Source organism: Heteronotia binoei, chromosome 21 (genome assembly GCF_032191835.1).
Source record: "Heteronotia binoei isolate CCM8104 ecotype False Entrance Well chromosome 21, APGP_CSIRO_Hbin_v1, whole genome shotgun sequence".
NCBI lineage: Eukaryota > Metazoa > Chordata > Lepidosauria > Squamata > Gekkonidae > Heteronotia > Heteronotia binoei.
The window spans coordinates 168,054,847-168,068,414 of NC_083243.1; the positions used below are offsets into that span (position 1 = coordinate 168,054,847).

At 42.0% G+C, this 13,568-nt stretch overlaps 1 protein-coding gene across 1 annotated transcript in view; it reads right to left on the minus strand.

Annotated features, from left to right (window-relative positions):
- Positions 1–13,568, minus strand: part of CD5 (CD5 molecule) — a 29,471-nt gene that overhangs the window by 8,470 nt on the left and 7,433 nt on the right. The window contains exons 2-7 of the mRNA XM_060262410.1: positions 10,076–10,402; positions 8,751–8,819; positions 7,360–7,653; positions 5,365–5,487; positions 4,445–4,498; positions 388–510 (exon numbers count right to left, since the gene is read on the minus strand). Coding sequence (XP_060118393.1) covers positions 388–510; positions 4,445–4,498; positions 5,365–5,487; positions 7,360–7,653; positions 8,751–8,819; positions 10,076–10,402 — 990 coding nt within the window. The remainder of the gene's footprint in view (positions 1–387; positions 511–4,444; positions 4,499–5,364; positions 5,488–7,359; positions 7,654–8,750; positions 8,820–10,075; positions 10,403–13,568) is intronic.

Below are 13,568 nucleotides of genomic sequence, written 5' to 3' on the forward strand. Positions count from 1 at the left end.
TCTCCTGGCTCCTCCCCCAAAGTCCCCAGATATTTCTTGAATTGGACTTGGCAACCCTATTTTACTGCTAGTTCATAATAATATATGAGGGACATTCTGGAACTCTTCCCTCAGGAAGAAGAGACTTTCCAATCATTGTGGGTGCCAAGGTTGTGAAATACAGATAACGTCTGGCAACTGGGAAACCTCCTGGTCAGTTTTGCAATTGACTATTCTTTTCAGGAACAAATCATATTTTAAGAGCTATTTCATTTCCATTTCTACAAATTGTAACCAGAATTATCATTGGGACTCTTTGAAATAACATGGACAAACCAGTGGTGGTACAAAAAAAGAGATCTTGTGCTATAGACAGAAAATTTTTTATACCCTGTTGATTTTTGCTACCTGGATACGGTGAGAGGTAAGAATTTTTGTTGAGGTCTTGAGCATAGCCTTTCTCCTCATCCTGAATCCCTTGGCTTTCAGGTCGTGCATGGAAGGCTGAGGAGCTGTTGCGATGGAAGGAAACTAAAGAAAAGCATGGTCCAGAATTAGTAATTACTCCCTACCCAAAGCAATAATCAGTCTTACGCTCTAAACACATATTTTATACTCAGTTAAAAAACTGAAATTCAGAGCTGCATGCAGGGCTTTTCTTGCAGAAAAAGCCCAGCAGGAACTCATTTGCATATTAGGCCACACCCCCAGACATCATTATTGTTTTACACAGGTTTTTTTTGTAGAAAAAGCCCAGCACAAACTAATCTGCATATTAGGCCACACCCCTGACACCAAGCTAGCCAGAACTGCGTTCCTGCTCAAAAAAAGCCCTGACTACATGTAAATGATGTTAATGAAGGGCAAGAGCAGAATAAACTGCCATTCATGCCGTTCCATTTAAAAAACAAAAAAGCACTTTCTTGGGAGTAAGCCCCATAGTCCTGAGAAATATTCTAAGTCAGGGTGGCCAAAGTATGGCTCTTTCATACATATTGTGTGACTCCTGGAGGTTGAGGAGGAACTTATTGCAGGCTTACATTCAAATAAGCATGCATAGCATTACGACCTCAGTCAGCCTCTGAGCGTTGCCGCACAGGTAGGCAACTATTTCTGCTGTGTATGAAATGGGGAATGAGAGGAAAATAGGCAGGCTTGCAAGCTCTTCTCCTCTACCACAGAGGTTGTCCAGAGGCCTAGAGCAGGGAAAGAGCACAAGAGCCAAGGGAGCCACTGGAAGGAGGAACAGAATTAAAGAGGGTGGCACAGGGTTCCTCCTTAGTGTTATACCTCTTGTAGGAGCTGTATTGACTAACCTTCGTGTCAAGGCAAAGAGAGATGTATAGTTGGCTTGCCAATCCTCAGGTCCCAGCAGGGGTTCTTCTGCTTTCCCAGGCTCCTTCCCGCCCCCAGTCAGCTGACCGGCGGGGGGAAGCCCCGCCCCCACAGAACCATGTGCCTTTCCACCTCCGGAGGCTTCACTCTCCGATTGAAAGGCTTCCTCTTGGGATGGGGGGGTGTCTGTGTTACGTTGAAGAAGTTGGCAGCAACTCATGAGTAGAGAGGCCAATCCCTCGCTTCAGAGTCGCCAGAAACCGGGTGGGGGAGGGAAACGTCTGCTGAACACTTCATTATTCCCTAGGTGGAGATCGATTCTCATAGGGTATAATGGGGAATTGATCTGGAAGTTTCACGGGCTCTGGGGGAGCTGTTTTTTGAGGTAGAGGCACCATAGTATCTAGTGCCTCTCCCCAAAATACCCCCCAAGTTTCAAAATGATTGGACCAGGGGGTCCAATTCTATGAGCCCCAAAAGAAGGTGCCCCTATCCTTCATTATTTCCTATGGAAGGAAGACATTTAAAAAGGTGTGCTGTCCCTTTAAATGTGATGGACAGAACTCCCTTGGAGATCAATTCTGCTTGCCACACCTTGCTCCTGGCTCCACCCCAATGTCTCCCGGCTCCACCCCCAAAGTCTCCAGATATTTCTTGAATTGGACTTGGCAACCCTAATATATAGTAATGCAGACGGTGGTCAGGGAGAAGAAAACACATATGGTACATGTGTATTTCCTTCTTCCACTGGTGCCAAAAAATAATTCCCTAACCTTTCCCTATACTGGTCTTATGGGGACTGTTATTCTCAGCTTTTGTTTTTAAAAAAGTCTCCTTCTAGTTGTGTTGTAAAGTGCATAAATATGTATTTTACCTTCCTGTGCAAAGAAAGTATTAAAGAGTTTTAATAAAGATATGTGAGTAATATTTGTTCATGCCTTGCGGCTCTCAAACATCTGACGTTTATTCTTAATGTTAAGCAAGTTTAGCCATCACTGTTCTAAGACCTGCTTCTGAAACTTGTATAGCTGCCAAGCTAGTTCCTGCCTCTAGAGGGAGTAAAAGCTCATACTATGATTAGTCACACATCAATCTAAAAAAACCCCCAAGATGGGAGTTTCTCTAGATTCTGCCACCATGTTTCAAATGTAAATATAAATTGTGAAATTGGGATTATTGGACTGAATCTCTGTGTGTAACTACCAGAAGGGGCATTTTCTGAACTGAACAAGTAACATCATATTTACAACACTGTTGCACATTTTGACTGCCTACAGTATAAAATTGAAATCCTGATAACATATTATACTGAAATCCTCATATGCGCTAGGTAGCTTGTGAAATTCTGTGCACTTGGTGGAAACATTTTTCTTCTTCCAAGTTGCTAATGGTTACCTTTTAATGTGTGATTTATTCTCTTCCTTGATTTAATGTGCTTTTTAGTGGTTTTAAAACTATGTTGTGATGTTTTTGCTAAGTGTCATTTTATCATTTTACTATTTTGTAACTGCTGACTTTACTGCTGCTATTTTAAAGTAGTTTTAAACATAATTTTGAATTGTTGCTGGTTTTATGAGTTCTTTATTGTGCTCTGAGACAAGAAGTTCAATGTAGCTAGGACTCTGCAATCGGAAACTTGCTTGGAATGTCAAGACTAGCTGGGGGTATGAATTGATAATAAAGAATGGGGTTATCTTGGAACTTTCAAAAAGTACCTTTGCTTCATTAAGTAATCACAGTTTATATGCTGGCTGGAATGTCTTCTTGGCAGTCTTATGCCTAGATAGTCTTATTTCTAGTAATTAACCCTGTCTTCTGAGCCACTTAACATATTTCATAGAAACCTGGATGTTCTGAACTTTGTGGCTGTAAGTTTTCATCCTGATCCTTTGGGAAGCAGGGAAGATGTAGACATCAGCACAAATGTACAATGGCCAAATTTAATAATAGAAATGCTAGAATTTTCCAGTCACATGTTTTCCCTCTGGTTAGCACACCCAGGGATTTGCTTTTAGTTCGGTGGTTCAAATAAGAGTTTGCTTTTCTGCTGTTAAAGCTGGTACATGGCCCACTAACTGTTGGACTATAACTGAAAGATGCCATTCTTTCCCACACTCTATATTTCTGAAATGCTTTTCATGATAAAATAGCAAAATACTGAACAATATCTTTGCTGGAAGCAAGCCTCCAACACTTCCAGCAATACTGTATTTGTAAACATTTCTTTTATGTAATGCAGGTTTAAAGAGGCATCAAGTTGGTTGGCTTTAAGGGAAACCTCTGCTCATGTTGTGGTTATTCTCTGTAAACCATTTAACAAATTGGTTGACCAATAGCCATCCTGTTACCAAGTCAATGAATCCAAAGGCGTACCCATCAGAGACCAAACTGACCACAGTAGCACTTTAGATGCTATCAACAGCGGCAACAGTGTTAGGGCATTTGCTCCATATGACACTTCATCCGGTTTATAATGAGAATGTAAAACTTGAATGGACTAGAACAGGCTTCCCCAATGTGGCATGGTACCCATGGTTACCATGGTGCCTGCCACTACTTCCCTAGTACCTCCTGAGCTTTTCAAAAGTGAGTCAAGCCATAGTAAAGAAGGTATTGTTATTTGCTGCCCTCGTTCAAGTGAAAGTGTCTTCAGTGGCTGCAATAGTGACTGCAGTCATTGGGAAGTGCCCGGATTTTCCTTAGTCAGTGTATGGTTCCATTCCCCTTCAGGCCTGACTAACTGCTGCCATTAGCCTCTTGCAAAGCAGAGAGAGAGATGTGTTCTCCATGGAGCTGGGCTGTTGCATGATGGGGAGATAAATGTTCAGGAGTAGAGGTCCACTCTAATTCTTCAGGCTTGCTGTCCTTCCAGTAGCACCACCGTAACGTACAGGTAATACTAACCATGACAAATCAATAGCTGGCTCTGAATCCAACAGCTTTGTGTATTAGCATGGTTGCCATGTGATTCTTTTGCATTTGGCTCAGCCCCCTGTGGCAACCATTTTGGGGTAGCACTCACCACCCCCTCTCAAAATTCCAAAATTGCCTGCAGACTCAAAAAGGCTGGGGACCACTGGAGTAGAGTGTATATTCAGTTTCTCCCTCTGCACTATATATTTTTTCTTACCATTTTGGTTCACTCCATTTGGACCAATCCACTGGTGCTGCTTCTTCTTGGAATCTGCAACAAGGGAAGATAAGAGGGAGGTTAGGTGACGGAATAAATTGCAGCAGATTGCATGGTTCTCAAAATGATGATTAACAGCTTTACAGCTTATACAGGACCTGAAGCAGAATTGGAGCTAGTGTCCCATTACCTTTAAGCAGCTCAAGCTAGTGAAACATATATTTGTCTTTTGTACTTGACTCAACTGACACCATTTTGTGAGGCATTCAGTAAAAACCAAACCTCCAATGGTGTAGCCTGTCTTAAACACTATGTAATGTTACCTGTTTTTCAGAACAATGGATAAATCAAGAAAGCCACAAACTCAAAGGTCCAACTAGACATACACTTTCCATGTAGCATTGCAGGTACTTATTAATGTTGCGGCCATTGGTTGGACCTACCACTATTGCTGTTGGCACCTGAGTAGAGCACGTCATGAGCTGCCACCACTGCCTTCCTCCCTTTGACCTTTTCCCTTTCTTGTTTGCCCATAGTCTCAATGAGCAACTCTGTTGCTGCACCAGCCTTCACTGGACTGAGGTGAGGTAGAAGGGAATGGGGGGAGGAGGAGAAGGGACAGTACATGGGCTGATTCTCCCTCAAAGGAGGGGGAAGAAGTAGGAAAGAGAAGATAATGAGGGAAGGATTAGGACTGGACACCACATGTACAAAAATTGAGGGGATCCCACAACTCACATCTGACTGTTACACAGGATAGGGACCCCAGACCCAACTTATATACTCTTGTAAATAGGATAGTCACATCCCTGTAGTGTATGCTTCTATGCTGGAAAGTACATGGACAATGCTTTTCCTGGGGCTACCACAGATCTGTGTGAATGTGCGCTAAACTGAGGCTAAAAACAAATGTCACTTACATTTATTTGCCAGTTTTTTATAGGCAAGGGGGACACAAATAACCAGGAAGACTGCTGTGAGGACCAGACCTAAGAGGATTCTTAAGATGGTTTCTGTGTAAGACACTGGTTTGGCATCTTGGCCTGGAGACAGAAGATAAGAGTGTAAATCGAATCACTACTAGGAGAAAGCTCTTCAGAGAAATATTAGTGGCTTTAACAATAACCAGCAAAAACATCCTCTCCCATTCTTCAAAGCCATAAAGTTACACCCAGCCTTTTATCTCACCTTCTTTAACACTATACCTGAAACTCCAGTTCTTATGGTTCTTAGCTTACACCACAAACAATATTCTAGTTCCCTCTAACATCCAGAATGCCTGCCTTGAGATTTAGTATAAGAGAATAAGTTGTGTTCAGACCTCACCTATAGGTAATATAGGGATAATATTCTGCTTTACATTACTGGGGTATTTTAAGGATTTCTCAGGTAATGTATATATGAAGAATATGCAACTGTATATGTGTTATGTCAGGGAGAAACTCCCCCCGCCCCCGCAGCTTCCTGTTTTCGCTCAATGGCATCCAGCATGCCTCTGACAGCACTTGTTGACTGGAGGAGGCAAAAAGTTTCTGTATTGGTTAATAACTTCTACCTAGAGGGTAGCCAAACAGGAGTCAGAAAGTATTTGGAAAAACTTTCAAAGCTTCTCAGAAAAAAAGTAGCATCTCACAAAACAGGGGACTGAATTCCTCAGAGGATTGCCATGAACAAAAGGGGGGGGGGTTTCACTCTTTCCTCCTCCCACAGCAGATCTCTGACTGTCCTTGTGCTGTGTTTGGGGGTTCTCTGTTCTACAGGAGCAGCATTTGGGGCTCTAGGAAGATTGGGGAGGCAAGAAAAGCCATTCTACTGATGGAAATCCCTTCCATTAGTGGAAACGTGCCACAGTTTCCAAAAACTGAACTTTCCAGTATTCATCTGTAAAATGAAATTGGTTGTTATTGCAGAGGGACATCTCTATGCTGAAGTCCTTTGTACTGGAGAATAGAGTAAAAACCAGTTCAGTGGAGATTTGTGGGGTCTCACGAACCATGAACCTTCTCAAACCTCCATTTTCCCAGTTCATGCCCATCCCTAGTCCCAACTGCATATTGTCAACCAAAATGGAGTGCAGGGATAAAGCTAGCTATAGATAAAGTGCAAGGAAGGGATTGTAGGTAGTTGTCATATTCCTCATTGTGTGGTTTTGTTCTCAGCTCAGTTTTGTATTCCAGATGGTTGAATGTTCTATAACAGCAAAATAAAAGAGGACTCCAGTGGCACCTTAAAAAATAATAGCACAAGCTTTCCTTAGTCTTTAAGGTTTTGCTGTATTCCTGATTTACACAGAGTTATATGTTCATCATTACTATGCTGGAAAGGTTGAGAGGAGAGATGTGTTTCCATTGAGATCCAAGTCCAGTTTAAGAGCAGCTGGGAGGGGCTCAGGGTAGGAGGCAGGAGGTGAGAGACAGGATGGTGTTACTTAGTTACAGCCTTCAAAAACAGCCACAGCCCATACAAATAGGCCAGTAAACTGAGAGCCATTCCACATAATATGCAGAATGAGCTGGGAGAGATAGAGTTCTGGACTGCACCACTTCAGACTCCAGGTAGGTGTGGAGGGGGGGGGTTCATATTTTTTAACATTCCCCTGTGCAAAACTTTTCCCTGCATGTTTTAAGATAATACACAGACAAACAGGTTTAGCACAGCCCTTTCCTTGACTTACTAAATGTGTTAAAAATTGTATATGTAAAGAAGAATTTTACAAAATGACTTCCTACTTGCAGTCTGAAATGGTACAGCTCACTATCATTTCACTCTCATTTACTATTCCGATTATACTGCTTCTGACCCCTTTGCCTGCTTCTTGTAATAGTGAATTAATATTACAAGCCAATTTCTTCAGAATTCAAGGAAGGAAAAGCAGCCAAGAATCTGTGTATGTTCTCCCAGACAGTTTCACTCACCTGAACATTTTAGTAAGCTTATACTCAAGCATTCCTTGGTTCGGTTCAAGCACTCCAAGCTAAGGTTCATTTTTTCACACTGCACCTTTGCCCACTGCTCAGGCTGCTGCATCTTCCCCTGGTCCTTTATTTCTATTGAGTCATCACAGTCTGCTTCCTGGCAGATCTTGGGGGCCAGTTTTGTCCACCATCTCTGTAAGTGCATGCAGACCATTTCCTGGCTGTCTCCTAAGTGCTGTCCTGCTGTCCCAGAGCATAGTGAGGTTACAGCTTCTAATCTGGTCCTAAGGAGGTCTTATGAGAAAGACAGGGGAAAATTAAGTCCAATGCACCAACAAGTAGTTGTGGTTAACAGCATCCAGTACCAACTGGTCAGTCCCTGGATCAAATCTAAACACTCTTCATAAATTTACTGAACAATCTTACAAAAGTAATTATCTACATTGTAGGTGCTGTAGAATAAATATACAATAATTCAACCTCAATATTCTCCCCTGCACCTGCAAATTGGGCAGACATGGGGTTCAGATCCCTCACTTAGCCATCAAGTTTCCTGGGTGACTTTGACACTGCTTAGCCTCTCACAGGGGTGTTGTGAGGATAAAATGGAAGCAGGGAACACCATGAAGGCTGTCCTGAATGAGAAATGAATTAGATCTATATTAATACTAATCAAGATCCATTGTAAGGAAGAAAAATTGTGTGAAGCATTTGACTATTTAGGAAATGCACCAAGGATAGATCAACAGCCCTTCTTGGCCTAGTGCAAAGATGGCCAATCTGGACAGAACACAGAGGGCTGATCATTCTGGCTGTGAATCAGACCTACTGCCTATCTCATGCTGAGTTGCTATCTATTCCCTAGCTCAGTGCATTAGACAAAAAAAAAAAGTCATAGTAAGACCCATGCGACTGCATATGTAATGTAGTGGGACTATGGGACATGATTTGTGGCACACTTTCCAAAGAAGCTGGTCATCATTGGTCTCTAGGACTGTTGTCTTCATCCTCTTTAGTCAGTACCGATGGTGGTCTTTTTCACTGGTCCAGGTATGCCTTTTATAAGAACATCATAGTGGAGGCAATAAGCCACAATCAGAACAGAAATGCAAGATGTCAGATAAGTAACTTTCTGGATACCACCATCTCCATGCTGTCCCCATCTTCAGATGTCTGCAAATTATCTTACATTTTACAGGCCCATGGCAAGTAGCTATTCGCAGTAAGGATAAACTTGTCGTATGCCAGGGACATCGGATTTCTGATTTTTCTCTGTAAATCTCCACTTCCCACCTTCATTTTTATTCTGAGATTATATTTTTATCACAATTATAATGGATCACTTTCAGCAGTAAAGATGGCGGTGGGATTGTGCATTATTATTTTCTTACCAGGAGTCGTTGAGGAGGTCACCAATGGTGCTGATGTCTGGAGTAATCCAGAGAAGATTTTAATAGGATCTGAAATGACAAAACCCAACATATTTTAAGAGGAAAGAGAGATCAACCAAAGAAAGAACATAAGAGAAGCCATGTTGGATCAGGCCAATGGCCCATACAGTCCAACACTCTGTGTCACACAGTGGCAAAAAAGAGGAGTTTCATAAGTGGGGCTAGAAGCCCTTCCACTTTGCCCCCCCCCAAGCACCAAGAATACAGAGCATCACTGCCCCAGACAGTTCCAATAATATGCTGTGGCTAATAGCCACTGATGGACCTCTGCTCCATATTTTTATCCAAACCCTTCTTGAAGCTGGCTATGCTTGTAGCCACCACCACCTCCTATGGCAGTGAATTCCACATGTTAATCACCCTTTGGGTGAAGAAGTACTTCCTTTTATCCATTCTAACCCAACTGCTCAGCAATTTCATTGAATGCCCATGAGTTCTTATATTGTGAGAAAGGGAGAAAAGTACTTCTTTCTCTACTTTCTCCATCCCATGCATATCACGTCACCCGCAGCCAATGTTTCTCCAAGCTAAAGAGCCCCAAATGTTTTAACCTTTCTTCATAAGGAAAGTGTTTCAAACCTTTAATTATTCTAGTTGCCCTTTTCTGGACTTTTTCCAATGCTATAATATCCTTTTTGAGGTGCGGTGACCAGAATTGTACACAGTATTCCAAATGAGACTGCACTATTGATTTATACAGGGGCATTATGATACTGGCTGATTTGTTTTCAATTCCCTTCCTAATAATTCCCAGTTCCCTTCGTAATAATTCCCATGAGAGATGAAGAGATGAAGACTGCTGTAATATCTTAACAGTGGTAATGACCAATGTTTTGGTAGTGGTGTGATCTCAGTATCACAGCCTGGCTTGCAAGCAAGCAAGTTAAAGATGAATCAGCCATAAGTCTTGCTCCTCTTATATAGTTTTAAGAGGCTGCCCACTTTTTAAAAAGTGTATTGAAAGCAGTTTCACTCTCATGAAAACTTTTTGAAAGTGCTGAAAAGTGCTCTGGAGGGTGGGGTGGGGGGTTAGCTGTATTGATACAGGTATAGGTGAAAGCCAATAGCTACCCTTCTTCACTAGCTTTTCTGTTCAAACTCCACCACACTGAAAATGTGTAAAAGCAGTTTGTCAGAGCTTTCCCCAGAATAGGATAAGGTTTGTTTATATTGAAAACAGTCAAGGGTATTTTTAATGCACCCCTACTTGTTTGAAATGTTTGTTTTATACACAGACAGAAGGAATCAAAGAATAATAGTATTACCTTGACAGAGTATGGCCACATTCACATATTGCGTGCAGTTAGATGTATGTAGTTTGCAGTCCTTCAGGGCAATTTCATCCCCCTGGCAGCCTATTTTCATGCAATCTTCTTGTGTGTTCGGTGTTGTAGAAGTCTGATTCAGTGTGCCCCAAAGGGGACCACAGTGAAGCTGTTTACATGCAACTTCTGCATTCTGCTGCTTCCAACTGTTGCTATGAATTCTTTTCAGTTTGTCTTGGTGAAAAATCTCCAGCCATCCAAAACATCTTGAGTGGCCAGTGAGTCTCACATTCCATTCCATCAGGGAAGCATTAAGACACTGGCCACCTAGACAGAAACAAAACAAGAAGCATAGGTTTCTTCTTCATCTTGGTGCTATCAGCCCAAGACCTCTACCTCTCCTTTCCCAGAGCTGAATTCTCACATTCAGGGCTTTTTTTTTTTTAGCAGGAATGCACAGGAATGCAGTTCCAGCTGGCTTGGTGTCAGGGGTGTGTGGTCTAATATGCAAATAAGTTCCTGCAGGGCCTTTTCTACAAAAGAAGCCCTGCTCACACTTGAGATGAGCAAAAACATTTTGGCTTGAGATGCACGTGTATCAGCAGTTACAAGCAGCTTAGAGAAAGAATGCTTCAACACAAGGTAGGTTTCTCCAGGAATTCTGAATCAGCTATGCCCAACTGCTTTGCAGTAATGTGGGAATAATAGTATATGGGGATGAGTAGGCAGTATATTGCCTACATAATCATATTAAAAAGTTTAACAAAGTTTAATTCTGGGTACAAGCTTTTGTGTGCATGCACACTTCTTCAGATACATTGAAACAGATTTACTCAAGCCTTACATGTATGTGTGGGTTTTATTTGCCAGGAAGGGCTAGGAAGAGTCAAGATGCACACGTAACTGAGCAAAAAGTAAAACTAAGATTGAATTAAAGCAATTGGGATGACCTGTGAATAGCAGCAAATTAGCATACAGATAATAAAAGTTAACAACAGATGTGAGAATTGAGTCCAGTGGCACCTTAAAGACCAAAAAAAAATTCTGGATATAAGCAAGAACTGGTTATTGAAAAGGGCAAGTGTTCCTAGGTTAGGACGATAGTCCTCAACTTGTACAACTTGAAAAGTTTCCAGTCTGTTTTTGGATCAAAATCAGAGTGCTGGCTTTAATGCCCTAAAATTTGGCGCAAAAGTAATTTAAATGCCACCTTTATTCACATGACAACTATTAGACAAGTCATGCTGTGGTCCCCTGATAACAGAAGTGTGGCATGTAGTAACATGGCTCTTGGTGGTTGTACTGGGACTCTCTCTCTCTTTTTTTTTTTGCCACTGTGTGACACAGAGTGTTGGACTGGATGGGCCATTGGCCTGATCTAACATGGCTTCTCTTATGTTCTTATGCTGCAGTTTCAACTATCCTGGCTTTCAAGAGGCTAGTGAAGATAATACTTTGGGGATACATTGAAATGGGCTTGTTTTATTTTTGCCAATGTGTTTCATATTTATTCCACAGTGCTTAAAACTGAAACCAGCTGATGTTAGAGCAAATGTCTTTTGCCTTGAAAATTCTAGAGTTGCCATAAATTGGCTGTTTCTTGAATGCACTTTCTACCACCACCATATTGGAAGGGTAAGGGGATACTCTAGAATTTTGATGGCAATTTCAGCAAAAGGGTTTTTTTTTAGCACTAAAGGGCTTTTTAGGGATGCTCTACAAAAAGGGAAATGGTAGAAGTAAACAGGTGCCAGTAATCCAAGTGTGAACAAAGTGCGGAGTTATGCCAGTGCACTAAACAATTGCACAGGATGCCTCTGTGTATATTTTGTTACTTATTGGAAGATCTTGTGTTTGTGCACTGCTTCCTAATAAAAATACTTGAAACAACTAGTGTTAGGACTGTGGAAACTTTATGGATTATTAGTCAACATGTCAATTCTCAGTACTGCTAAATTGCATGCCTTCAATTGTGCAAATGGGCTTTGTTATACAGGCTCTTTGTTGATCTCTTTCTCTGGATTTATATGAAGCTTGGTTCTTTAATTATCATTGTTTTCTGACCCCCTAATCTATAGCTCCCAGTAATGCCCCCAGAAAGTCTACTCCATCCATCCAAGTCGGTGCAGAATTAATCCTTTGCTCTGGTTAACACACATACTTAAATTATGGAATTGCTTGCACTTTCATAGGAAAGTTAAATGTTTATCTCCTTTTGGTCTCTTATAATCCACAGGCTGAGCAAACATATAGTCAAAGCTTTTCCAGAATTTTGCTGACTTCATAACTCATATAGACAAGGATCTAAAGAGCCCTCACTGTGTGCAAAGCAGATTGTGGGGCATTAGGGACTCCAGCAGGATGCGAGAGGCAAACAAGCCATCCTTCGCGGCCAGAAATTCTTGCTGCCATGGAAACTCTGCTTTGGATCCAAGCCATTATGTTGTACCCGGCTGGCCCTGGCTGCTTGCATGACCAACAGGTCCATGGTGACTTCTGATACCAGCCATCAGCGGCCTATCAATAAACTTATCTTCTGGCAAATGATCAACGTTAGCAGACTGACATGCAGCCTGTCTTCTCTGCTGTAGGCCAATATCATTCCTACAATATTAGTGGAGTCACTTTGTTATCTGATGTAAATGAAAATGGATCTTTTCATGTCACAGTGTAATGAATTTCAAGAGTTTCAATAAGCTTTGCAGGGTGAATGTTAAACCTGCATTGGCTCGAAGGCTTGTTTGCATTACAAGCATCTCTGTCTCTGCCACATGAATAATCACGTAGAGGAAAGGTGTTTTAGTGACAGCATTCTGTCATTTCAAACATGACAGTGGCTCAATTCAAACACCATTTAATTAACTTAATTATGGTTAGTGTGATAATCTGAACACAGGTCCCTCTGCTATTTCATGTATATACATGACCATGTAAGTCACCCTGAGCCTGCTTTGGCGGGGAGGGCGGGATATAAATCAAAACAAACAAACAAACAAACAAATAAATTATAGCTAGGATATGTCAAACTAGAATCTGAAACCATGGAGAAGTTGGTTTTAACAATGATTGGGTGTGATGATCTTGGATTCATCTGGATTTGTTTCCCTGTACTGCCCTCACACATTCCCTAGCAACAGAGATACCTGATCAGTGAAAGAAATGAAACCACTATGTCAAAGCAAACCAGGATTCAAGTAATTTTTTTATTTCACAAACTAAGAACACAATCCGGGGGGGGGGGGGGTGGAAAGTATTTTGGAAGCAGACGAGCTGGTATGTGGGCTCAGGAAGGGTTTGCGCCGGCGTACGACTGGCGCCGCCAGAGCAGAGGTATATGGGCGGGGGGCCGCCTGAGCGGTGCCCCGCCCAAAGGCAGCAGCTCCTGAGGCTGCGCCCGAGTATGGGCGGAAGTGAGGCGTAGCACAATTTTCAGGTGGAGGAGGGGGTGGAGTTGGGGACGCGGCCAGGCTTAGGTGGCTTCCTGAGCAGTTTG